Source organism: Eumetopias jubatus, unplaced genomic scaffold, assembly GCF_037043125.1.
Source record: "Eumetopias jubatus isolate StellerSeaLion01/CBP00866 unplaced genomic scaffold, mEumJub1_p1.0 scaffold_12, whole genome shotgun sequence".
NCBI lineage: Eukaryota > Metazoa > Chordata > Mammalia > Carnivora > Otariidae > Eumetopias > Eumetopias jubatus.
The window spans coordinates 79,356,301-79,380,905 of record NW_028274818.1 but is presented as its reverse complement, the minus strand read 5'-3'; the positions used below and the strand labels follow the sequence as shown (position 1 = coordinate 79,380,905).

The 24,605-nt window shown below is 46.0% G+C and overlaps 1 protein-coding gene across 3 annotated transcripts in view; it reads left to right on the top strand.

Moving 5' to 3' along the window:
* The window catches only part of CPPED1 (calcineurin like phosphoesterase domain containing 1), a 102,180-nt gene that overhangs the window by 53,007 nt on the left and 24,568 nt on the right, over positions 1-24,605 (top strand). For all 3 annotated transcript variants that reach the window (XM_028117528.2, XM_028117526.1, XM_028117527.2), the window contains exon 3: positions 15,571-15,993. In XM_028117528.2, coding sequence (XP_027973329.1) covers positions 15,571-15,993 — 423 coding nt within the window. The remainder of the gene's footprint in view (positions 1-15,570; positions 15,994-24,605) is intronic.

Here is a 24,605-nt window from a genome sequence, read left to right as displayed (position 1 = left end):
GCATCCCTCTCTTGTGGTGAGGAGGAGGTTGCAGGTCTAGGGGCATTGGGGCTACAGCGGGTGGTATGATGGGGCGCATAGTCTGAGGCTCTTCTTAGTGAAAGTGAGCACAGCCTTTGACTTACACATTCCTTCATTCCTGCTTTTCCCTCTACATCTGGCTCTTTCTAGAAAATTATTTGTAATAGAAGGATGCCATTCCATATCCATGGTTTAAAGACCTGCCTCCCACCAGCTGCATCCTTTATTGGTGGATGTTTGGATTACCTCATGGATATCATGATGTGAGCCTTGGATTGCTAACATTTTCTAAAGGAAGAATCATTCAAAACCTGACGCATCTGCTAACAGGCCTTCTATCTGCCTCAAAGTCCATGTTAACAGTCTATCATTGATGACCATCAGTCATTCTTACTGTCACGATGACTTTTCCTTGGTAGAACGAGATGCCAGCAGTGTTTATATTTTAAAAAATGACCAGATCCTTCAGTCCTGCGGCAGCTGCCCCCTGACACTGAGAGGATGAATACCAGGAAGGCAGAGAGAACATTATTCAGGTGTTCCCTCCAGCCTTCCCCTTCCACTGCTTCATATCTGGCCACCACGCTGCTAGCCTCGAGCCCCTTTGCTGCCCAGCTCCAGTGTCCCTTTTCTTAACATAGCCTGGCCGGCTAGGCAGCCGGCCAGCCTCTACAGTCCTCCATGCTGCATAGAAATCTTCAGTAAGGCAGGGGGAAACTCTGCAGACTCCTCCTGTTTCCGTTTCATTCTTCAAAAGATTTGTGGCCAATACAAGACTTGCAGCCAGTGGGACGGGTTGAAACCTCTGTCCTGACCATGCCCATCCCTTGCTCAAAACCCTTCAGAGGCTTCCCATTGCTGTTCGAAAGCAGACAGGTCCCTACGGTGGGCCACAAGGCTCTGCCTCATCTGGCCCTGCCTGCCACCTCTCCTGTCACTTGCCTCAGAGTTCTCTGGCTCCCGGACATCCTGACTGCTTTTCAGTTCCTCTATGGGCTGGGCCCCCTTTCTGTTCTCATGCATACTGTTCCTCTCCCTGGAAACTATTCCCGCTACCTCCTCTCCTACCCTCCAGGTACTTGTAATCTTAGCCTCAGGCCTTTGCCTGCAGGTCCACTTTTCGCTGAGATTATCCCTGATTGTAAAATTGCAATTCCCATCCCATCCTGCTCTCCCTAACACCTACCCTGCTGTATTTTTCTCCATAACAGTGCCACGTAGCATCCAACACACTGTTACGTCCTAACTGGACTGAGAGTCTTTCTCCACTAGTGGGTGAATTCCATGAGGGCAAGAAGCTGGGTTTGTTTTCTGTTCATCTGTGCTCTTAGTGCCCAGACAGAGTGGGTGTTTAGCAGATGTTTGTTAAGCCAATGGGAAGAATACTAAGTCTAAGTCACTCCCCTGTTTTCTTTGTAGCCTTCTCTCTGGGTTAGAATTCACTTTCTTTGAATACAATAATAGCTGGAAGTTTCCAGACACCAAGAGCCAAAATCTAAAGGTACTTGGACCTTCTCCTCATATGTGGAGAGTGCTAAGCAATAATTTGGTTGTGCTGCACCCAGTTTTCAGACCATTGCTGGCCTCAGGGTTGGTTTTCTGACGGTCCAAGCCACCTTAGACTTAGCAGGGACCCACCCCCATGCCCCGTATGCCCAGCTCACTGCAACAAAGTCAGAACACTGCAGCAAGCTCAGTTGTACTGCAAGGGCCCAGGGCGTCTTGTGTCTCAGGTGGCAGGTGCTCTGGTCCATTTACATGTCCCCTAGGGTCAAAACACTGGCCTGTAATGATATCCAGGCCTATGTCTCCCCCACCATTGGGGGCAGTTTCATCTAAATGCACTTCCTTTCCTCACTGGGGCACCAAGGGGCGGGCAGGTCCCTTTTAAGTCTGTTGTAGGACCCCTTCCTCAGCACATGAGCACAACTTCTGGACAGAGAGAGACTTTCCACTGCGCCTTTGCAAACACACCATGTTCTCTTCCCTTATTTTATCAATATAACTAATATTTATATAGGGCTTGCTGTGTGCCGGGCATTGCTCTAAGTGCTTTGCAAAGATGAAGTCACTCAGTCTTCATAACGACCCTATAAAGCAGGCAGTATAATTGTACATACTGTTACGCCATGTGTAATTCATCTTTGCGGAAGGGGCACCTGGATCTTGCTGCAAATTGCTTTACAGTCATGCCTGCTCATTGTATCTCTTTGCCCAAGGGATGGAAAGGGAAAAATAGTAATTGTTCGGTGGAGTGTGCCAGAGGGGCAGATTTTCAGGCCCTTGAAAAGGAGGTACACCCGGGGTCCCTCAGACGTCCGTATATTTGCAATGGCAGCAACCGACATCTCCCCAGCTGACCCTCCAGACAACATTCCCCACTTCTCTGCCTGTTGGCAGGGCTCACCCCATTTCCTATCCTAAATCTTTCTGCCTTGCCTGGTGTCTGAAGTCTGGTGGCGGGCATGTGAGAGCAGTTGAGCATGAAGTAGAAGAGAAGAGCCCTTTAGTCTCTGGCCCTGGCCGATCTCTGCTTTGAGGCTGTCACTTGCTTAGTGGTCTGCGTGGGCGCACACCATGGCTTGTGATCCCCTGTGTTCAGTCCCACTAGCTCATCTGCTCTGATGAGGGGTCTCGTGAGAACCCTGTAGCCACTCAGAGGAGGTGAACTACATTCTAGACATTTAAATACCTTTGGGACATTAAAGTGATTTTCTTAATTACAAAAGTTATTGTGTACTAGTTTATATAGGTTCTGGAATTGCTATTTTACAGTAACTAAAAACAGTATTATGATTTAAAGTCTTGCTTCTTTGATTCGGTTTTTCATCTTTCTCAACATTATACAGGTACCCAGATTAATGAGTCAAATCACCGTACACAGACTGTTACGAGAAGGGGCAGATCATGACTCTTCACCTGCCGTGGCTCCCTTCCCAGCAGCAGCCCCCATCAGTGATTTTGGCTAATGATGTTGATAATCACTTCTGTAGTTCTAAATAACCTGCTTATGTTACCACTTCTGGATCTGCTCATTGTTATTTATTGAATCTGCATCTTCATTAAATTTTAATTTTAGTTATATCAGTATTTGGTATTTATAATAGTTCATCTATGTAGACATTACCTTAAACATTATTCACAACTGGGCCATGTTTGTATACCATGAGTATTTTCCCTGCAGATTCTTTTTCTGTTTTTAAAATAAACTGTCTTAATTTTTATTTTAAAGATTTTATTTTATTTTTCAAAGTAATCTCTACACCCAACATGGGGCTCAAACTTACAACGCTGAGATCAAGAGTCACATGCTCTGCTGACTCAGCTAGCCAGGTGCCCCAAAATGTCTTAATTTTTTTTAAAGATTTTATTTATTTATTTGAGAGAGAGAGCGAGACAGCACAAGTGGGGTGGAGGGGCAGAGGGAGAGGGAGAAGCAGACTCCCTGCTGAGCAGGGAGCCTGATCTGGGACTCAATCCCAGGACCCCGAGATCATGACCTGAGCTGAAGGCAGACACTTACCTGGCTAAGCAACCCAGGCACCCCTTAATTTTTTAATTGTACTAATTCAACCTCAGGTGAAAGTGCACAGATTTCCTGTCAATAAATTTAAAAATATTGGGCATTCTGTCAGCTTCAGCTTTTTGAGCTTTGTTTAGGAGAAAGTTCTCTGTTTCCTGTCTGGTTACTCTAAGCCTGCTAACAGCTACTGTCTTGAGATTTCCACCCCCATTCTAGAAACTGACTACCTTCACCTCTCTCACGTTGGATCCTGTTTCCTTCCTTTTTAGATGGATGACATGCTCTTGTAGCTTCTGGAGAAGAATATTTGAAATATCCTCATTCTACCCTTGCATTAAATTGAGATTGTGGTAGTTCAGCTGGGTATAGAATGTTAGGTAAGGAGTCATTTTTCTCTCAGCATTTTGAAAGCTCCACTTCCTTGCCTTTGCCCATCTAGTATGGATTTTAAGATGTTCAATTCCCCTCTGATTCTTGATCCTTGATATGAAAGTGGAAACATAGAGGATCTTCCCTTTGTATCCAGGGTTCTGAAATAACATTGTGATATACTGTGGTGTGAATCTGCTTTATTTATTTCTTTAAAGTCATGGCCTTCAGTTCTGAAATATTGTCGAATTATTTCAGTGATGATTTTCCCCCTGAGATTTTTTTTCTATACTCTCTGGTACTCTCATGTTTTCTCTGAGTCCTTTCTGCTTAAAGGTGTGAGAAAAACAAGGTTTCATTGCTCTCAGCCTCTCATAGCTACTCCAGACGTTGTTTTCTGCATTCCTCATTTCCAGCAAAATGACAAGATGATTCTGATTCCATGGCTTTATCAGACATAAAAATCAATAAAGAACACAGACTGAATGTATACTTTGTGGGGTTCTTTCCCTTAATTTTTTGTTTCCTGAGCTTGCTGTGCTCAAGTCCAGGCAAATCTGAGTACCCTAACATTTAACCTTGTAGTTTCCCAAGCCTGTATTCCAGGTGTTCCCCGCACCCCTGGGACTTCTAAAGCATTTCGAACTAGGAGGCACAGTGGAACCTTGAGTTGGAAATTAGACTGTGTTTCCCCCAAAGAACTGAGGATGTATGTTGGCCCCCACCCACCCCCTGGGCTCCTTCTGGGAGAAGATGACAATAGGCTGGGTGGGGATGACAATGAGGAGTTCTAGACACCCTCTTTGCTCACAATGGTGGTGACCATAGCCAGCAGACAAGATGGCAGACAAGATGCTATTGAGCTCCCAGACCTAGAATGTCCTATCCATTTACCATTCAGGCCCTTTCCTGGGAGAGCTGACCGTTTATCTTCTCCTTACCCCCTTTACCCATCCTTCTTGCATCACAGAACCAGCAAGACCATAGTACACTTCATTTGATGTGGTTTTACTCATTAGAAGAGTGTTGGCATGAGGAAGGGCCCCAGTCACCTGGCCAGGCACAAACAGGTGTGTCAGGATGCAGTAATGTCAGTGCTTAGCACATGGTAAGAATTTCGTGATAGCTGACATCATATTTATTACTTCTTCTCACAGAGCGAGCTTCTGAGTCTCCTAGGAGAGTTATTTGCTTTGCTTGGTCAAACTCAAACTGTGACCTTGGCTTACCTCACTCTTTCTTTGGGGTCCCAAGAATATATTCAACCTGAAGACCCTTCATCTTTATTTCCTCTGCTCCTTCATATATCAGAGATACGTTACCCTAAAACCACTAATTTAGTACGTTTTCCTTCTATTAATGTAACAAATAATATTTCTAAGTATAGATAACCACATAATTATACCTCTACCGAACCTCTAATCAGATGCATTTAGTGTACTCATTACTTCATGTAATACATTTCTCTCTTCTAGTATATTAAATTCCCTTGTAATTATTGTTACCTGTGGGTATAAATAATGGTTAGGTTCTTATGCTAACTGGTAAGAGCATTTTTGAAAGGAAGGAAAGACGCAGAAACTGGCGATACTAACAGAAATCTCAAATATTTTGCTGGAAAGGTAAACATTGCAGCTGGGAAGAGAAGCATAATTCTAACTTTTATGTAGTTCAGTGAGTACATTCATCTGTGTTGGGGATTAACTGGGTTATTGTGAGTGAGCCTGAGATCTCATTGTCAGTTATAATGTTATTATCTGTGACAGATACTAGTTGCATTCCAAGTAGCCAGTTTATGAGCAAACTTTTGCACACAATACATTTGCAAACTGAAAACCGTTCTAAGAGGTTTAAAAATTTTGCAACTCTAGTGTCTTTCCCCCTTTAAAAAAAATACTGCTGGATGCTACAAGGGGGACAATTTGTCAAACAACAAACTTTTGCGGGTTAATACATCTGTGTTATAATGTTTCTAAGTACAGAATTGTGATGAACTCAGAAAAGTGTAGAGCATCTGGTGCCTGGGTGGCTCAGTTGGTTAAGCAACTGCCTTCGGCTCGGGTCATGACCCCTGGAGTCCCGGGATTGAGTCCCACATCGGGCTCCCTGCTCAGCGGGGAGTCTGCTTCTCTCTCTGACCCTCTTCCCTCTCGTGCTCTCTATCTCTCATTCTCTCTCACTCAAATAAATAAAATCTTAAAAAAGAAAGTGTAGAGCGTCCTCTTTATCAAGGAACTGACGTCACTCTGCCTGAGTGGAAGGCTTGAATAAAAGTGGCTTTGATATCCAGAGTCTCCCCTATAATTCCAGTGGCCTCCCTGATGCTTTTGGCAGCTCTGATGATTTGGTCAGAGAATTAGCTGCTGTGTACTCCCTGTTACCACTGGCTGGGATGCCTGTCTGCATGATTCCCCTGGATACATTTCAACAAGTCAAGAACTCCCCGATACCTGACACACTTCTGGATGTCCTAACCATACCTCATAAACCCAGGGGTCAAGTTGTTTGTTGTTAAAAGGCTGTGAGAGTTATTTGCTCTCAGTCAGTCAGTGGTTCCCCGACGGGATCTGTGAGGGCGGTCCTTAGCATCGGGTGGAAGTGTCCTCCCTTTCCCAGCACCGGCAGAAGCTTTGTGTACTCATTCGAAGCTCTGTGAAGAAGGGACCACGTTTGTCCCCTTCAGCACACTACCCCGGGCCCATGTGATGTCGTTGTTTTTGTTTTCCATTCATTGAAAATAGATATAGCAGGTTTCTACTGCTGCTTTATACCTGGACAAATTAAGGCAGTGCACCATTAAGTAAGAAGTGGACGTGTTGAAGTTCTTATGTTGGTGCCCTGGCGGATAGAAGCTCACTAATGATAGCAAGGGGCATGTTCATAACTGAATGTTGCCAAAAAGAGCATGTCTGGTTGGTCACAGAGATTTAAGGCACCTGTCTCCCCACTCCCCGAATGCTCACTGTGAACACCCCCCAGATGAGTTCCTAGTTCCCAGGCCAGCCCTCCATGGCTTGGCCCTTGGGCTCCATGCAGCTCAGCTCTGGGTCCCCATTCCCCATTGCCTTCCCTTTGACTGCAGTAAGCCCTGGTTTGCTCATCTGTAAACCATGATAATAGAATAATGAATTGATGCTATGTGAATCCAAAACAGCATGATAACCAAAAAAATAAATAAATAAATAAGGAAAGGAAAGAAAGAAAAGCCTCTCTATGCTTTAGCTTTGAAGTAATACAGATCCCTTCAAATTAAACATGTGTCAAGAATCATGTCATTTTAGAGCTGGTGAAGCTGGTGACGAGTAAATGCAGAACTTGTCACGTTCCTGCAAAACGTCAGGAACACTCCAGCTGCTAAGCCAATTACACCATTCTGCAGACCAGGCACGTGTTATATTGGGCAGGGCCCTCAGAACACGTCTGTTGCACAAGAGGCCACACGGTCATCCATCCGTTGCACCGTCACAGGGATTATGGGAGGATGAGATGGGATGAGGGCTGGAATCTGAACCCTGGAGTAGTTTGTGATTGGGCGAGGTGGGCGGTTAGACAGACTGGACACCTGGCTGTGAGGACGGATTGCAGAGGGGCACCCGTGGGAGCGAAGGGCCGGGCTGGAGGCCATGTAGGCAGTGAGCTACAACCAGGGGAGAAGAACCGTGGTCCTGCCTTTGCTGTGACACAGGAAGGATAGGTAAAGGGGAATTCCAGAAGACAGAGGGTCAGCTGTCCCGGGAAGGGCCTGTATACCGTATGCAGTTATCGGGTGTTAGGATTTCAACATACGAATTTGGGAGGAAGCATTTCGGCCCATAACAGGCAGATGCGGCGACCCATTGCAGCTTCACAGAGCAAGCAGTAAGCTGTGCCTTTACTTACCTCAAGTTTGGCTATGCTCTGTTAGGAGAAGAGACTTTAGACACAGGAATGGGGTGTGTAGGAGTAGGAGTAGGAGTAGGAGTAGGAGTAGGAGTAGGAGTAGGAGTAGCAGTAGGAGTAGGAGTAGGAGTAGGAGTAGGAGTAGCAGTAGGAGTAGGAGTAGGATTGCAGCTGGATGGAGAAGCTGCTGAACCTTCTTTTCTTCCCAGTAAGCCTGGACTGAGGAAGAAGCGTTCGGAGGGTGCCCAGCAGAAAACCCACTGCTCACCTTAGGGAGAGGAGGGACAAGACGGGGGTGTTCTGTGCCTATCGCCGTGTCTTCCCAGCAGTTTCTGCACCCAGCCCATCCCAAATTAGACCAAATTCATACATATCTACCAGGTATCTTTGCAGTGCAAAGAAAATGCTCCTGGAGACTGCTGCTCACCACACAGCTGGGCCTTGGGGACATGTGAAATCCCAGGCAGAAGCAAGCCCCAGGGAGCCGGGCCAGGCCAAGAAGACTGTGCGGGTGTCAAGAGAGCTGACCGTCTTCCACACAGGCACTCCTTTGCCATCACACACTGGTTCATCCTTGTCTCCTGCCCTGGCCTTGGCTGGAGGAATCATTTGGTTTGCGAGTGATTACTCAGAGTGCTTACTCGAGCACCATACTGATTTTGTTCTTTTCACCACGGCCTGCGTCGAACCGGGAAGTCTGGTCCGGGTGCCCCTGAATGAACAGCCTGTTACATCACCAGACGTGCCTGCTAAGGTTGCCCCGCTATTCAATTTAAATTTTCCTGATGGTGGTTGAGTAGTAGTATCATCGGCTCTCATTTGAGTTCTCGTGCCTACAGGGACTAGGGAATATAGAAGTCTTATTTTCTGTAAGCAACATCCTTCCTTGTCTGTCTGCTACAGAGAACATTAGTTTGCTTATTGAAAAAAAAAAAAAGGAGAAAAATCTTCTTCCTGAGCTAGTAAATAGATTCATAGCACTGTTGAAATCTATTCACAGCATCTGTCATTTGGACAGCTTCCACAGAGAAAAGAAAATATTGGGAAGGCCTCAGAGGTGGTTGGTTTTCATCAGTAGTTTCCGGGTGGAATTCTGCCCTCACTGCGTTTTGGTTGCTGGGATGGGGATGGTTGAAGGGGAGTAGAAACACGTGGGTTCACTGTTCGTTTCTTGTTCTGTTTTCTTCTGTAGCTGGGTTGTACTCTCTGAGGCTTGGAGGCAGCTTCTGTTCTCCTTAATCCCCAAAAGGGAAAACAAAATATGTTTATCATGGTGTTTTGTGCTTGGCAGGTAAACACTCAGGTTTTATGGTATCTGCCTGCACTTCTCTCTGAGATGTACTTGAAGTGAAGTACCTTGTTGTTTTCCCTTCAGAAGATGGAGCCCTAATCTGTTGTTGAACTTTAGGAGTTTTCTAGGTATTATGGATATTAATGCCTTACCTGATGTATGATTTGCAAATATTTTCTCCCACTCTGTGGTTGATACTTGCGTCTTGTAATGCACAAAAGTTTCTAACTATCACAAAGTCCATTTTATCTGCTTTTTCCTTTTGTTGCCTCTATCTATATCAGTATGGCAAATTTTATATTGAAACAGAGCTTTCGATTTTTACTTATAATCTATTTCTCCCCCAGTCTTTTCCATGTCCATAAATGATATGACTAAACCTCCCAGCTGCTGAGACATGGAGAATGGTTTTTGAGTCCTTCCTCTCCTTGTAACAAATACGAGGACTCCCATTGTTTCTATCCCCTAAGTATCTTTCAAATATTTCTCTTTATACCTCCAATTCTCCATTGCCAGTCTATAGAAATACAATTAATTTTTATATTTTGACCTTGCGTCCAGCAGCCAAGCCAATCCCCCTTATTAGTCTAGAAGCTTTATTTGAAAAATAGATTTTTCAGGGTTTTCTATGAAGATAGTCATGTCTTCTGAGAACAGGCAGTTTTATTTTCTCTTTTCCAATCTGTATGCTTCTTATTTCTTTTTTCTTGCCTTACTGCACTGGCCACAACTTCTAGTGTGATGCTGAATGGAAATGGTAAGAGCAGACATCTTGGCTTTGTCCTCAGTCCTGGCAGGGGAAAACATTAAGTCTTTTACCATTAAGCGTGACATTAGCTACAAGGTTTTTGTGAATGTACTTTACCTAGTTAAGGATGTTTACTTCTCTTCCAAGTTTGCCAAGAGATTTTATCCGACAATGTATTTTAAGGCTTTTCTCAAAACAAGAAGATAATCATCTCTGCCTTAATGAATATTGACAGTAATAGGTTACACATTCTGTGGTACCCCATCTTATTGAAAATTCAAGGCTAGTCAATGATATAAATAACTATTTTGTAATTATCTTTATAATGATTTTTACCTCCTGGTTTTATTTTAAACTCGCATTTTAAAATTTTTTTAAATAAATATTTTGAACATGTCACAGCTTTCCACACTGCCCCCATCAGTCCCATCCAGGGTTCTTCTCATCAGTGAGCACGTCCTCTGCCCATTTTGAATTGGATTATTTGGGAGATTTTTCGGTGTTGTATAAGTCCTTTATATAATTTGGATCTTAACCCCTTGTCAGATATATAATTTGCAAATATGTTCTCCCATTCAGTAGATCGTCTTTTTGTTTTGTTGATGGTTTCCTTCACTGTGCAAAAGGTCTTTATTTTGACGTGGTCCCAATAGTTTAATTTTGCTTTCTGTGTCCCTTGCCTCGGGAGACATAATCCAGAAAAATATTTCTATGGCCAATGTCCAAAAAATTACTACTTCAAGGATTTTTATGGTTTTACGTCTCACACTTGGGTCTTTAATCCATTTTGGGTTTATTTTTGTGTATGGTGTAAGAAGAGGATCCAGTTTTATTCTCTTGCATGTAGCTGTCCAGTTTCCCCAACACCATTTGTTGAAAAGACTATCTTTTTCCCATTGGATATTCTTTCCTGCTTTGTCATAGATTAATTGACCATAGAAGTTTGTGTTTATTTCTGGGTTTTCTATTCTGTTCCATTAATCTATGTGTGTGTTTTGGGGCCAGTTCCATACTTTTTGATTACTACAGCTCTGTAATATAGCTTGAAGTCTGGGATTGTGATGCCTCCAGCTTTGTTCTTATTTCTCAAAACTGCTTTGGCTATTCAGGGTCTTTTGTGGATCTATATGAAGTTTAGGATTATTTGTCCTAGTTCTGTGAAGTTCACACAAACAAATGGAAAGATATTCCACGCTCATGAATTGGAAGAACCAATATTGTTAAAACATCCACACTACTCAAAGCAATCTACAGATTTAATGCAATCCCTATCCAAATACCAACATTTTTCACAGAACTAGAACATTATATATAATCCTAAAATGTTAATGGAATCACCTTCTCTCTTCTGAGTCGTTTCTTGCGGTTTTTCTTCCTTCACGAAAGTCTCTTCTCTTCTTTCCCTGCCTCTCTTTCTGTCGTTGCTGTGAAGTGCAGAGCCCCACTTGATCCATAAGAAACTCATGGAAACTCTATATCCTTGGCCAAGTTAACATTTTTTTTCTGTTCCTGATGCTACTTAGATTTGGCTCTGGCCTTCGCTATAGTATTATGACTTCTTTAGGAAGCTGTGCTAAGATGTACTATCAGCTGTGCTGATAAATACTAAGGGATTATTGATATTCTGACCTAAAGAAATTCTGATCTACACAAATCAAAGTGTGTTGAAAATAATGCAGATCTTTTCCTTAAACTTGGCTTTTTGTAATCGAGAAGTTACTCCTTCACTTTTAAATTCTCACCTAAAAATTATTTATATTCCTGGGGAATGTTTTCTTTCCTTCAGAAATGATTTATTGATTGCTATGTGCACACTGTGAGTCACCGGTCAAAAAGGGAGAATTCGGTACATTTGGGTGTGGGGGTGGAAGGAAGACAGCTAACATTTTTGCATCCCTGTTCATACCGAACTCTGGAAATCATTATCTTGGTATGAATGCTGACAGTTGCCCTCTGAGGTATGGAGCCTGTCACCCTCATCTCACACATGATGAGACCAAGGCTCAGAGGAACCAAGTGACTCACCACTCACCAAGGCCACGTGGCTTGTAAGGGGCAAGAGCCAAGGACCAAACCCAGGTTTCCTAGACTCCACCTCCAAACCATGCCTCCATGTGAGGGGTACAGAAGGTTCTGGAAAAGCCTCACTAAAGAGGCTAATATTCGACCGAGGGGATCCAGAGAAGATGGGTTTCATCTTTTTTTAACAGGTTATTGGGGGATATTTGTGATTTCCCCTAAAGCCAGGATCCCCCTGAAGTTTGGAAACAACCATCCTGTTACTGTGTGTAATTCACAGCTCTTCCCTGTAGATTGCTTGTAGATAAGGTCTCCTTTCCAAGTTTTGAGTAAGCCTTTCCTTTAAGGTGCTTTTTTCTATATGGTCATTAGCTAATTGAACATTCTTTGTGTCTGACTCAATCAGTATATGAAGCGTCGTGATGAAATGCCCTTTGAAATTCACCAATGGGAGACACTGTGCACCCCAGTGTGTTGTAAATCCATGTTCTGTGGATCAGGACAGCTGGGAGAAGTCACCCAGGGAGCTAGGACCTTAATTTGTGACCAGGACCCTGTAATGAGAGGCATTACAGTGAGCTGGAACAGTGAGTTCAAATGCAGACGCCCCCACTGACTGTCAAACCGAGGTAGTATGAGTACAGTTCTTAGAACAGTGCCTGGCGCATAGTACGTGCCAGGTTAGTATTGGCTGCTCGTGAGTATCACAGTATCCCCAAGTAAGTATGAAGGGAAAGAAGGGAACATTAGTGGCAGCTTTGGGGTTTCTAGAACACTGGTTAAGGAAAGTAGTGATGAATTAGCCTTGGTTTATGGAGTCCCTTTGAAATGGTTTATCATGTTCAAGGTCATAAAGGATTCATCTTCCCTGTTTGTTGACATGGGAAAAGAACTGACCAGTGGGGTCTTAGAGGGGATTATGTAAGTCAACACAGACGCCCACAGTCTGGGTTCAGCTAAAGAAGCAACATCAGTCCATCGCCCCTTCAAACCAGGAGCCCCAGGGCCAGCCCAGACCAGCGAGGAGGCAGACGCTGGAGGTGGGCAAATGCCCAGCACCACCGAGGGAGGGGTTTCCTGGTCCTTGGTGCCAGGCAGGACCTGCTTCTCCCCTCAGGAGCTCTCCCTGTGCGGGCCAGCCAGCTGACACCTTCTCTAAGCAAATTCCACTGATCCTAGAAATTGGGATCGCTTGGAAATGCAGCTGCCTGACTGGCCTCTCCTGAATCTTCTTTATACCTTGGGATCCTGGGGTAAAAAGCCCCTTTTTTAAAAAAACAAACAAACAGACAAACCAAGAAAACACTTTAAAACAAAATGGAAATATTACATAAGCTCGGAAGAAGGAAGGAAGGAACTTTTAAAATGTAGTATTAAGGGTTTTGAACCAAATGTGGAAGTCCCCCTCCCTCCTGTTCCCCAGGTTTAACCAGAGTTATAGTTCTCTTTGTGTCTTTGGAGAAGTTTTATCCATAGTATATGAATATGTGTAAGCCTTTTAAAAATTTACATGTGATATTTTCCTCCATGTCTTACCTTTTTAACTTAATATATTAATGATTTTTCTAGTGTATTAATGTAGATCTCCCTCTCTTTTATTTTTATTTATTTATCTTACTAGAATGAATTATAAAGCTATTTCAGTGAGATACGGAAATTCTAACCTCTTACACAATACCATAGCTAAAAGTAAAATGCGCACCAAACTTGGCATAATTACAAGGAGAAACAGATCAGTTCACAGTTACAGCGGAGACTTAACCAAGAGTCCCTGAAACTGACACGGGTCAGTAGGCCAAAAGCAAGGAGTAACAAATGACACAGGAGACTTGAATCACACCGTAAACAGGTTTTATTGAGGGGAGATACGAGGAGCCCCGTATTCAACATTTAGAGAATGTCCATTCTCTATAAGCTCACACAGGACATTTAGAAAAATGGGCATATACTTGGCTATAAAGGAGATCTTGCCACTGCTAACTTTTTATAGTTGTACGTTCTGAAACAGTTTTGTCTCTTGCCTCTATTTCTTTCCCGAGTTAGTTCTACCCAGTCCTGCTTCACGCTCACCTATTTTATGACCATCTAGACTGAATTCCTCTCTGTGTTAGGTTTTCCTTCTTCAGTGCAATTGCTTTGTAAGGACCCTTTTTGCTTTCTTTTAAATTCATGATGGACACGGACTGTTGGGTATAATTTTCATCTGCTCATGGCAGGTTTTTCAGGTGAGTTTTCATCACCCCTAGGGAAGTTGGACTGCTCTTCTCGGTCATCCTTTTCCTAATGCTGTCTGTGCATAATGTTGAGCATGTTCCTCGGGACTAACGTGGCGCAGGAATCCTGTTGTTTCCCCACCTTGCTTTCCTCAATAATGCTTCCTTAGCATCTGATACAGACAGTGTGCATCCATCATTTGCTGGGCCAGCTATCTGACTCTTCAGTTAGGAGGGAAGGATTTGTGTCTCTGGCTCACAGCTTGCCCCAGTAACGAAATCAGTGCCTTAGACATAGTCAGTACTCAATAAATATTTGTTGAATAAATTAGCACAGAGGAGCTCAAAAAACAAAACAAAACAAAGACAAAAAAGAAGACAGATTCCAAGGGTGCCTGGGTGGCTCAGTCGTTAAGCATCTGCCTTTGGCTCGGGTCATGATCCCGGGATCTTGGGATGGAGCCCCACATCGGGCTCCCTGCTCCATGGGAAGCCTGCTTTTCCCTCTCCCTCTACCCCTGCTTGTGTTCCCTTTCTCGCTGCGTCTCTCTCTCTCTGTGTCAAATAAATAAATAAAATCTTTTTTTTAAAGATTTTATTTGTTTATTTGAGAGAGAGAGAGAGCACATGAGGGGGGCAGAGTCAGAGGAAGAAGCAGACTCCCCGCTGAGCAGGGAGCCCCATGTGGGACTCGATCCAGGGACTCCAGGATCATGACCTGAGCCGAAGGCAGTCGCTTAACCAACTGAGCCACCCAGGCGCGCATAAATAAATAAAATATTAAAAAAAAAAAAAGATCCGGAATTGAAGTGGTCATTTCAAATCCCATTCATTAAAGTTTTAATACATTATCTCCATACGGAATCCTGTGTGTCTGGGGTGCGGGGTGGGGTGGGGAGACACACTTAATATTAAGACATTGAGCCCTTGCATTTTTACACACCATTAGTGGAATATATAAAGTACCTCTTCCCCTTATGGGCAGGGGGAGTGGGATTTGCAAGATGCATGTGCCACTTGATCTGGCCGTTTGGATTCTAAGAGTTCTCGTAAGGGTGCTCATGCAGTCTGCAAGGCCACAGGTATGGTGTAACTGTAGGTAGCAGTTGGTTTGGGACTAGTGTTCAAAGCTGTGTCCACACACAATAGGGACACACATAATGACCCACTGAGATGGGACAGAAAAGCTACAACTATTCATATTTTTCATCTGAACAAAGGAAATGAAGCCTTACTAACATTTAATATTAGAATAACTCTGTATCATCACTCAAGTCAGCAATGTTTGGTCACATGACCACTTGGACACTGAATTCCCAAGGCATCCTGAGAGAATGGGGGCAGATAGAGGCTCCCACCTAAGTTACTGATTTGCTTTTAACACACGGCAGCTGTTTGCAGTTTCTGCACGTGGGTTGAGTGTATTTCTAGACCATGCTCTCTTACCTTATGTTTGTAAACGCATGGACAGCTGCGGCCGTCTCAGACTTGACCGTCACTCTTGCAGGGATGCCCTGGCGGAAGGAGCAGACCGCGGACCTGCAGCGGGTGCTCGCGCGCGTGGACAGCGACATCCCGCTGGTGCTGGTCAGCGGCAACCACGATGTGGGCAACACCCCCACGCCCGAGACGGTGGCGGAGTTCCAGCGGACCTGGGGGGACGACTATTTCAGCTTCTGGCTCGGGGGCGTCCTGTTCCTCGTCCTCAACTCCCAGTTCTGGTATGATGCCTCCCGATGCCCCGCCTTGAAGCAGGCGCAGGACCAGTGGCTGGACCAGCAGCTGAGTGTCGCGGGCCAGCGCAAGTGCCAGCACGCCATTGTCTTCCAGCACATCCCTCTGTTCCTCCGCAGCATCGACGAGGAAGACGACTACTTCAACCTCACCAAGTCCGTGCGGAAGGAGGTGGCCGACAAGTTCATCAGAGCAGGTAGTGACCCGGGACCCTAGGGGCTGGCTGGAAGGGCCGGCTAGAGAGGAGGCTTCCAGATCCTTTCACCTCCTGCAGCCTGGCGAAGGGTAGAGAGGATGGGGCTTTGGACAGAACTAGGTTCTGTCCCCAGCTCCACCCTTCACTGACAGTGTGGCCTCGGACCAGCTGCCTAGCCCTTCCAGCCTCAATGGACTCATCTGTAACGTGGGAGTAGGAGAAGGAGCTCTGTCATAGGGTGGTCGTTAGGATTAAAGGACAGGGGGTCTGTAAATCATTACAGTAGCCCCTGGGCTACAAGTAGTAAAGTTGCAGCGGCTGCTGCCTGCTGAGGATGGGGGTCCTGCAGGGAGGCAGTTATTGGGGGCAGAGGGGGTCTGACTGAGGCTGTACTGACCCCAGGAGAAGGGATGATGCCAGAGGCATCTTTTCTCATATCTCTGTTGAGCAGGAACTTGCTCAACGGCGGGTGATCTTTAAGAGCCCAGCTTTCCACCGGTGTTAGATGTAACCCTGGGAAGTCCTGGGACATGGCAGGTCCTGGAGCCTCCTCATCAGTTTTCCTAGGATGAGGACTGAATTCTCCTCCAGAACCAGGAGAAAGAAATGTATTTAGTCTGGTTTAACCCACTGTCAGTTATCCGCTGATGACGTATTTGACAGGCATGTGCACACAGACATGCACACACGCGCCCACGATGGTGTACTGGTCCGCACACCCGCCCTCTCCCCTCCTGGCAGCACCTGCACTGTTGCTCTCATGAGAAATGGGTCGTTCTAAGCCGCTTCCCTGCGTGGCCAGTGACTTGGCAGGATTCCAATTCTGACAACTGTTGTGTCTCTTGTTTTGGTTTTAATGCCTCCTTTCAGATCCTTCCAGAGTATACTTCATCAAACGCTTCTAACATTTAAATACATCCATTTATTTGTTAGGAGGTAGGGAGAGGGAGGTGGTGGCCTGACCTGGTAGCAAGCATTTGTTTAAAAAAAAAAAAAAAGTCTTGACACTCTTCTTTTCGTCTTTGAGCATTAAATGTGTTCGCATTTCCTTATGAAATGTACAGTAGGCCCTTCTGTATTTTTGAGACATTTTACAAAAAGCTTGCATAATTGGAGACATTTTCCAACTGTTCCATGGAGATGAAGTTGGAAAACTTGTACTGAGGTCTTTGAAATTTCATGCCATGCTTGAGTTGGTGCAGAAAACCATTTTGATGACAAGGAAATGAAGTGTCACGATGGCTTCAGCACCACCATGGAGACTATTTTGTAACAGAGAATAATGCCAGAGAGAACATTTAGTGGCAGTGAAAAGGTTCTTTTCATATCAAACGTTAAATGATGCAAATGCCGTCCCCGTGACTGCTCTTTGTTCTCTGCTCCTGTCAGCTACATTCCTGAGTGGCATGTGGTTCTGGGTTTCTCATTCCCTGCTGGAGGACCACATGCAGCCCACACGCACCCCCAGATATGGAGACCTGTAGACCCTTAGAAAGAGAGAGCCCACAGCTCTAACAAGGCAGCCCCTCGGGGGATGCCTGCTGCCCACCCACCAGGAGCCTGGCGTCGTATTCAGGATGTGCCAGCCACCTCCCCGTCAGGCCTGTGCAGCCCTGCAGACTCAGGAAGGATTTGTCAGCACACCCAGAGCTGGTCTGTGTCTTGGAGGTGGGCTCCGGTTGCCCCAGCTCGCAGGTGGATAGCTACCTGCAGGATGCCAGTTGACTGATTTAGAGCGAGACTGAAACCCTCCCCCTCAGCCCCAGCAGCAGAGTCTCTTCCTGTGGCCAGGCAACACGGGATGCCAAGTGATAATCAGGAGCTTGCTTGCTCAGCATGAGCCAGAGCAGAGGAGCTACTCGTCTTGTTACGCTCTCAATGGCTTCAGGCTCTGGAACACTGACGGAGCCATCTCCAGTAGGGCCTCCTTGCCCTGAATACTCTGATATTCCTAGTGCCTTTAGCATCTCCAGACTGTCCGCTTCCTGATGCCACCATCTGGGTCATAGCAGCAACTCCACAGCGGCCCTCCCTTCTGGGGTCCCCCCGCCCCCAGGATGAGGCCAGCTCCCCACTCTTTCCCGGGGTCTCTGCCTCTTCCATTTCACCTGGCCGGCTACTCAGCTTCAGCACCTTCTGTATGAGGTGCCCCCAGCCCCTCCTGGGTTCTTCCTCAGCTTTCCGTGATCCCAGCGGACTTGTATGTGTTGACTCATCTCAGTCGCCCAGTAGACCCGGCTCCTTGAGTGTGGGGCTGCTGCTGTGGTCGTCTCTGCATTCAGGACACCTGGCTCGGCTCTTAGCTCATAATCAGCGCTTCATCAGTGTCTGTGGAGTGAGTGAAGGACTAACATGGCCCGTTTATTTGTTTAGCAGCCACCGTAGGTCGGGCAGAGTAGCCCAGGTCCATGCTCTCACAGAGCTCCAAGGCCAGGCTTTTCCAAGGTGCGTTCCAAGTGCTGAGCACACATCCCACAGCATCCCAGCCCCTCGTTCCGGGGTAAAGCCACTTGTGTGCCTCTGCCGTGATCCACCTGTTGGCTGCCCAGGGCCACACAGCAGCCCATTTCTCTCTCCCCATGTGGCCCCCACCGTGCCCGCCATGCACCTTCATGTATGAGAAGGCATCCTCTTGGCCTGAGGCCAGGGCCTCAGGATCTGTGCCTAAGCCAGCTTAACCAGGCAAAAGCGGAGAGGTGGGTGCCCTTCCTGCTGTCACCTGTCAGTTTTAGTGGCTTATCAAACCAGGCCCTTTGCCCTATGGCCTTTCCGACCTGCAACAAACCGGGGGCAGTATTGGGAAGAGATCAGAGGCCAGATGTGGACCAGCTCAGTGGCGGGCTGAGTGACCTGCTTGCTTTGGCAGCACGGATAGGTAGGCTCTCGTGGGGAATGTATGCATCCATGACTCAGTAATGTGGAAGATTGCTCAGGTTACAGAATGCAATTCTTGGACTCGTTTGGGAGAGCCAGAAGTTCAAGTGACATTTTGTAAAATTCATTAATAAAGGACCATGATAAAATTGGGGGTAATGGTGCTGTTTAGTGTTGCCCCCAGCTTTTCCCCCACAGCAGTGTTATTCCCTAGTACTGTTCCAGTCTCATTTATCTCCTTGTGTTAAAATGCCAGCACTCAAAAATATGTCAAAAGCTCATCAGAATATTGGGGTAGCTTTTAATTATGATAATTGTGTTGTTATAAAATATCCTTTTAAAGAGCACATCCCGCCTCAAACCCCCATGGAGGTAAAACCCAGCTTCCTTCCAGCAAGCTTAATGAATAATTCTGAATCATTGTGTGGGATGAATAAATGATTTAATAACGAGCATCAACAATCATCTCTCATTGTTGCATTAGTTTTTCAAATGGGAGGAGGTAAATGAGGAGGAGGGGTGTTACCGTACAAATGGGCCACTGTGTGCATGGGGACGCATTCTATGAATCGAAGCCTGCGAGCTTCCCCGGTCAGGTTTCCTTAGAAACGGATGCATTCTGTTTCCACTTGTGAAGCTCAGTGAAAAACATTCTTTGTGTGCTACAAAGGCGTCGTCAATAGCCGGTGCACATAAACAGTTATCAGGGCAGGACAGTTGCACAGATGCTCAGCCGTACCCCTTATTGTCGGTCTTCCTCTGCTCTGCCCGAGGATAATCAATTTCATCACATCCACGGGAGGTAGAAATTGGTTTTCCCCTTAATTCACCTGATAGCTAGTTGAGTTGCAAAGACAGATAGTAGATAATGAAATCATGGCTAGACCCAGCCATTGTCTCTGTCCCTCATGCCTTTTTCAGCAAAAGGTTAATATGTGGCCCAATTAATAAGGATTCCAATTTAAAAACTCAATCTTAAAAAACAAAAGTCTGGCTCTTTAACTGACCCCGTCTCCCTTGATGTCTCGATACCTTTTCCTTTTCCACTCTCAGCATAGAGATGAGAACTGTGTAGCCAGAAGCCCAGAGCGAAATCTGGCAATTATGGAAACTTCCAATAAGTTGATCTTTCCTGCAAAAGTTAATGAGTAATTTCACAGAAATAGTTTCATCTCCAGTATTTATGCATTTAAAAAAAAAAAAGAGCTCTTAGCCCATGGTTACAGTTTTAGAATTTCAAAGTTTGAAAGAACAAAAAGGTCAGGTTTCCAGGATCCACTTTATAGGAAAAAATAAAACATCAGATCCTACTCTAATGTCTTACTGAGTTGTACTGAAATTATTTGTTTATATCCTGATTCCTCCAGCTCTGTTCGCCTCTATAAGCCTAGCCCCTTGCCAAGACTGTCGTATAGGGCCCTGTCGATGAGTAAGTACTGGTTAAGTGGAATGGAATGAAATTTGATTCACATACTTATCAGCAGAATCGTACGTAATGTCCATATTACCTATGGATTGGTGTTTGCTAACTGACTTTTGGATGGGAAATGTATCACCTAGAGTGGTGGTCAGTAAACCGTTTCTGCAAAGGGTCACACGGTAAACATCCTGGGCTGTGGTCTCTGTAGCGACCCAGTGCGGAGCTCTGCTTTTGTAGTGTGGAAGCAGTTACGGACATGTGTAAGCAAACGGGCATGGCTGTGTTCCCGTAAAACTCTGTTTACAAAAGCAGGCCTGCAGACCATATTTTTCCCGCCCTTGGCTTAGAGAAATCTTCCTGTTACCATGTGATGCCCGTGCCCTCCCCTGAAGCCGTGTCCACGCTGAGCATGTGTCTAACTCCAGCATGCTTCTGGTGACCCCACTGTGGCAGCTGCCTGACTCGCTGAAGGGTCTGCCCAGAGCAAGCCTCGGGGTCCTCAGTGGAGGGCACGCCTGGGTGAAGCCTGTTCTAATGGAGGCCCTTGACATGATGTGGGGGTATGGGGTGGGAGGTGACATGGGGGCATTTAAAATCTAGTACTTGGGTGTCTATTTTCAACACGTGTTAGAAAAAGTATAACTAGCTCTTCAAGTTAAAGAAAAACATTCAGTAAATGATAGTACAGGTAGCCTGTGGGTAAGGCAGAACTTGTGGTGCAGGGGTGACTTGTGGTGCAGGAGTGACGTGCGGGCGGGCGGGAGGGATGAGGCCCTATCACATCACAGGGCAGCAGGCAAGCTTGGGCTTCAGACAGACCTGGATTCAAATCCTTTGGTGCCACTCCCCCAGCCACGTGGCCTCACATAAGCTGCTGAACATCTTTCTGCCTTAGTTTTCTCACTTGTTAAATGGGGCTTCTGGTTCCAGCCTCATAGGGTTGGTGTGAGAAGCAGATAAAGTGAGGTGGGCACAGGGTATGTGCTCCATGCAGGGTTGTTGGTTGTTAGATGACCCAGTTGTTAGATCGCAAGCGCACAGCAGGCAAATCTGCTTTACGCAGGTCTGGCTTTATCCTTGCCGAAGCACTTCTCATCCTGGGGTGCTGGCAGGAGGGGCAGGGTCTTCTCGCAGGGGGGTGTGCGAGAATCTCCAAGCAAGAAGAGGCATGTTTTCTAATGAGACTTTGTCAGTTGAGAAAAAAAAGGAATTAGCAACTCTTTTCATAATACAAACTGCAGGAAGTGAAGCTAGACAGAACGTCTCTTAGCTCCTGGGATGTGCAGGAAGACAGACTGTGTCTCAAGGAGTTTGAGATTTTTCAGGGCGAATGAGGAATACATGTTATTTTTAATTTTATCAAAAGAGGGTACTAATTTAAAAGGGGGGAAGCGCTTCACTAGATGGAAAATTCCTGTGGAATTTGGTGATAGAATTTGACTCCTCATTACTTTTTCTAAAGCACATAGCACGCCAGTTAATGTGTTGGTAAACACACCTGTGAGGGCATAATTTCATACTCAGGTTTTCTGAATCTAGCCAATGTGTCCACAAGACCGTGGCGGTCAGCTTTTCTCTTTAAAGATTTTATTTATTTATTGAGAGAGAGAGAGAGAGCACCCGCGAGCATGGGGAGAGAGGCAGAGGAAGAGAGAAAAGAGAGAGAATCCCATGCAGACTCTGTGCTGAGCGTGGAGCACGACTTGGGGCTCGATCTCATGACTGTTAGATCACGACCTGAGCCAAAATCAAGAGTCAGATGCTCAATGACTGAGCCCCCCAGACACCCGCACAATGCCCTCTGTTTAAAATGCATTTTAAAAAACTATCTTAGTGGCTGTTTTTTTAACCAACTCTCAAGCAAGACCTCATAAACTATCCTTTTTGAAGCATCCGTGGACTCCAGAGTTTCTGGGAGCCTATCTGCTTGAGGAAATTTACCCTCTTAAATTTAGATTTGGTCCCGAGTTCATGTTCCCAGGTTGGGTCTGTTTTCCATTTTGACCAATCCCACCATAAAACATCCTGCTCTAGTCATTTGATGTCTGTGCCTCATTCCCTGCAAACCCAGATAAAGGACCAACCACCGAAGCTGCATCTGGTGGAAAGTGATGGATTACATTTCTCGCTTCGGAGGTATCTTTAACAGTTGGGCTCATTAACATCGAAATCAAGTCCTGATTGTAAATATTTATAAACCGAGAATCTGGCGCGTGTCAGTGTTGTGCTGCCAGTTCCCAGAGTTAAGTCCACATTTATTCTTTCAACACGTAGTGCGGGCCTGGGCGAGGCACTGAGGGTAGGAAGAAGCGGAGCAGACAGAGGTCCCCCCTCTGGTGTCGCAGCTACCTCGCTCAAACTGAAAATGACCAGTCTTGTTGAAAACTGCCATTGCGACATTTCAGAAAGGAGGCACAGCAATGGGAAACTGTAATGACTGTTTGAGTGTACAGAATCAAAATATTATAGCCTCTCTTTTTAGGTCATGTTTTAAAAATAGCAATTAGTGTCACTTTCAAATGAGCATTGGGATTCCTTTGTAAAATCGAAATATCCCTCACTTAGCTAAACACTCTTACTTACTTCCAGTAGTAGTTCAAGTATTTTCAGTACTGGACTTGCTTGCATTTAAGAGGCATCTGCCCCCACTATGGCCAACGATGTAAGTAAGAATGTAGAATACTGTCATTTAACATGGCAGTTGCTTTAGTTTTGTGGTTGTTTTTGTTTTGTTTTTTTTAATTTGACTTAACAAAAATGTTTGCGTATGGATGATTCATTTGGAAGTGAAAGAATGGCACCCCTTTGGACAAGCCTCCTAGTGCAGGCATGGTGCTCCGTGCCCCTCGTCACAATGCCAAGGAGCCCATGACCCTGTGTGCAGCGCAGGTGAGGAGACCAGCACACAGACACTTTCTGGCTCTGAGTCCATTCTAAATTTAACTTACAGACACATAAAAGGAAAGGAAAGAGCTTCTCGCAGCTGCTTCTTTTCCACAGGGCACTATTCTGTGTACCCGTGGGCGGCCAGGTGAGGAGCTCCCTGCAGTAACATTGCCCAGGTGGAAGGGGTCACATCCAAGGGCAGGTGCAATGCTGCCTTGCCCACAAGCCTCCAACGGGGCCACCCTGCCTGGGTGGGGCCTTGTGGTCTGCACCTGTGTCTCCCTTGGGGCTGTAGCCTCCCTCGCTCCCTCCCAGAAGCCACGTCACAGGCACCAAAAAGAGCAGCTTTTCTCCTGAGAAAAGGAAAAGATAAACAAGGCTTTTGAGAGCCAACTCATGGTCAGTTTTACTATTGCTTTTGGTCTGCCCATGGCCATGCTCTTTGTCAGCACAGCCTCTGCACAAGCTACCCCCGATGAGCCGCCTGGAGTCACTTGTTGAGGTCACAAGGCTGGGAAGCAGGCATCAGGTGTGGTAATATCTCCGGTTTTCATGGGGGATCAGGTCAGATAAGCCAGTACCATGACACAGGGTCTGGTTCCTGGGGAGTGCTCAGTAAGAACAGTGCTGTTAGTGGTACCTGTCTTCCCGCCGCTGTCGGGAGGATACCATATTTTATCCTAAAAATATGGTGACTTAACGTTAGAGAAATGGATGTGTGAGGAACATATTTTCTCCTTTCTGCAAGTTCATGCCTCTGACCCACAGCCAGGTGCTGGAGTATTGCCAGAGTTGGGACCCTCATCTTTCTGACCATGTTGTTTCTTCTCCTGTGCCCACCACGCTGGGGTCCCATGTCCTTGAGTCAGCCCCACGATATGCCACCAGTGGGTGCTGGAAACCACAGGGTCGCCGACTTCCTCCAGTATCAGTTTTACTTCCTTAGCCGTTTAAAACACAATCAACATTACACTCGTGTAATAACAGTGACCACCTATTAAATATTATAGTACAGTACTATTAGACTAATAAACAGGACAGATACTGTTGCTCTGATTTTTTAGACAAGGAAGAGAGACGCACAGCTGGGAAGCGGCCAAGCCGGGCTCCCGTTCTAGGGCTCTGACCCCTTAGCCACGCTGCTGTCCGGGTAATGAGTAGAATGCGCCTCTGGCGCGCGTGTGGACTTGATGGCAAGATGCAGGCTGCCAGGCCAGCTAGGGTGGGGGTAGGTCCCACCTGCTTATCCACCCCGTCCACCCTGCACCTGCCCTTCTGCAGGGGCTGCCTTGGCAAGGAGCTGGTCCACCTTGCCAAGGAGGCTTAGAACCACCGTGTCTGAGGGGTCTGCGGAGTGAGGCTGCAGGAAGCACACCTGCAGGGTGAGGAAGGCACCTCTGGCCTCAGCACGCAGCAGCCTTTCTTTCAGAGT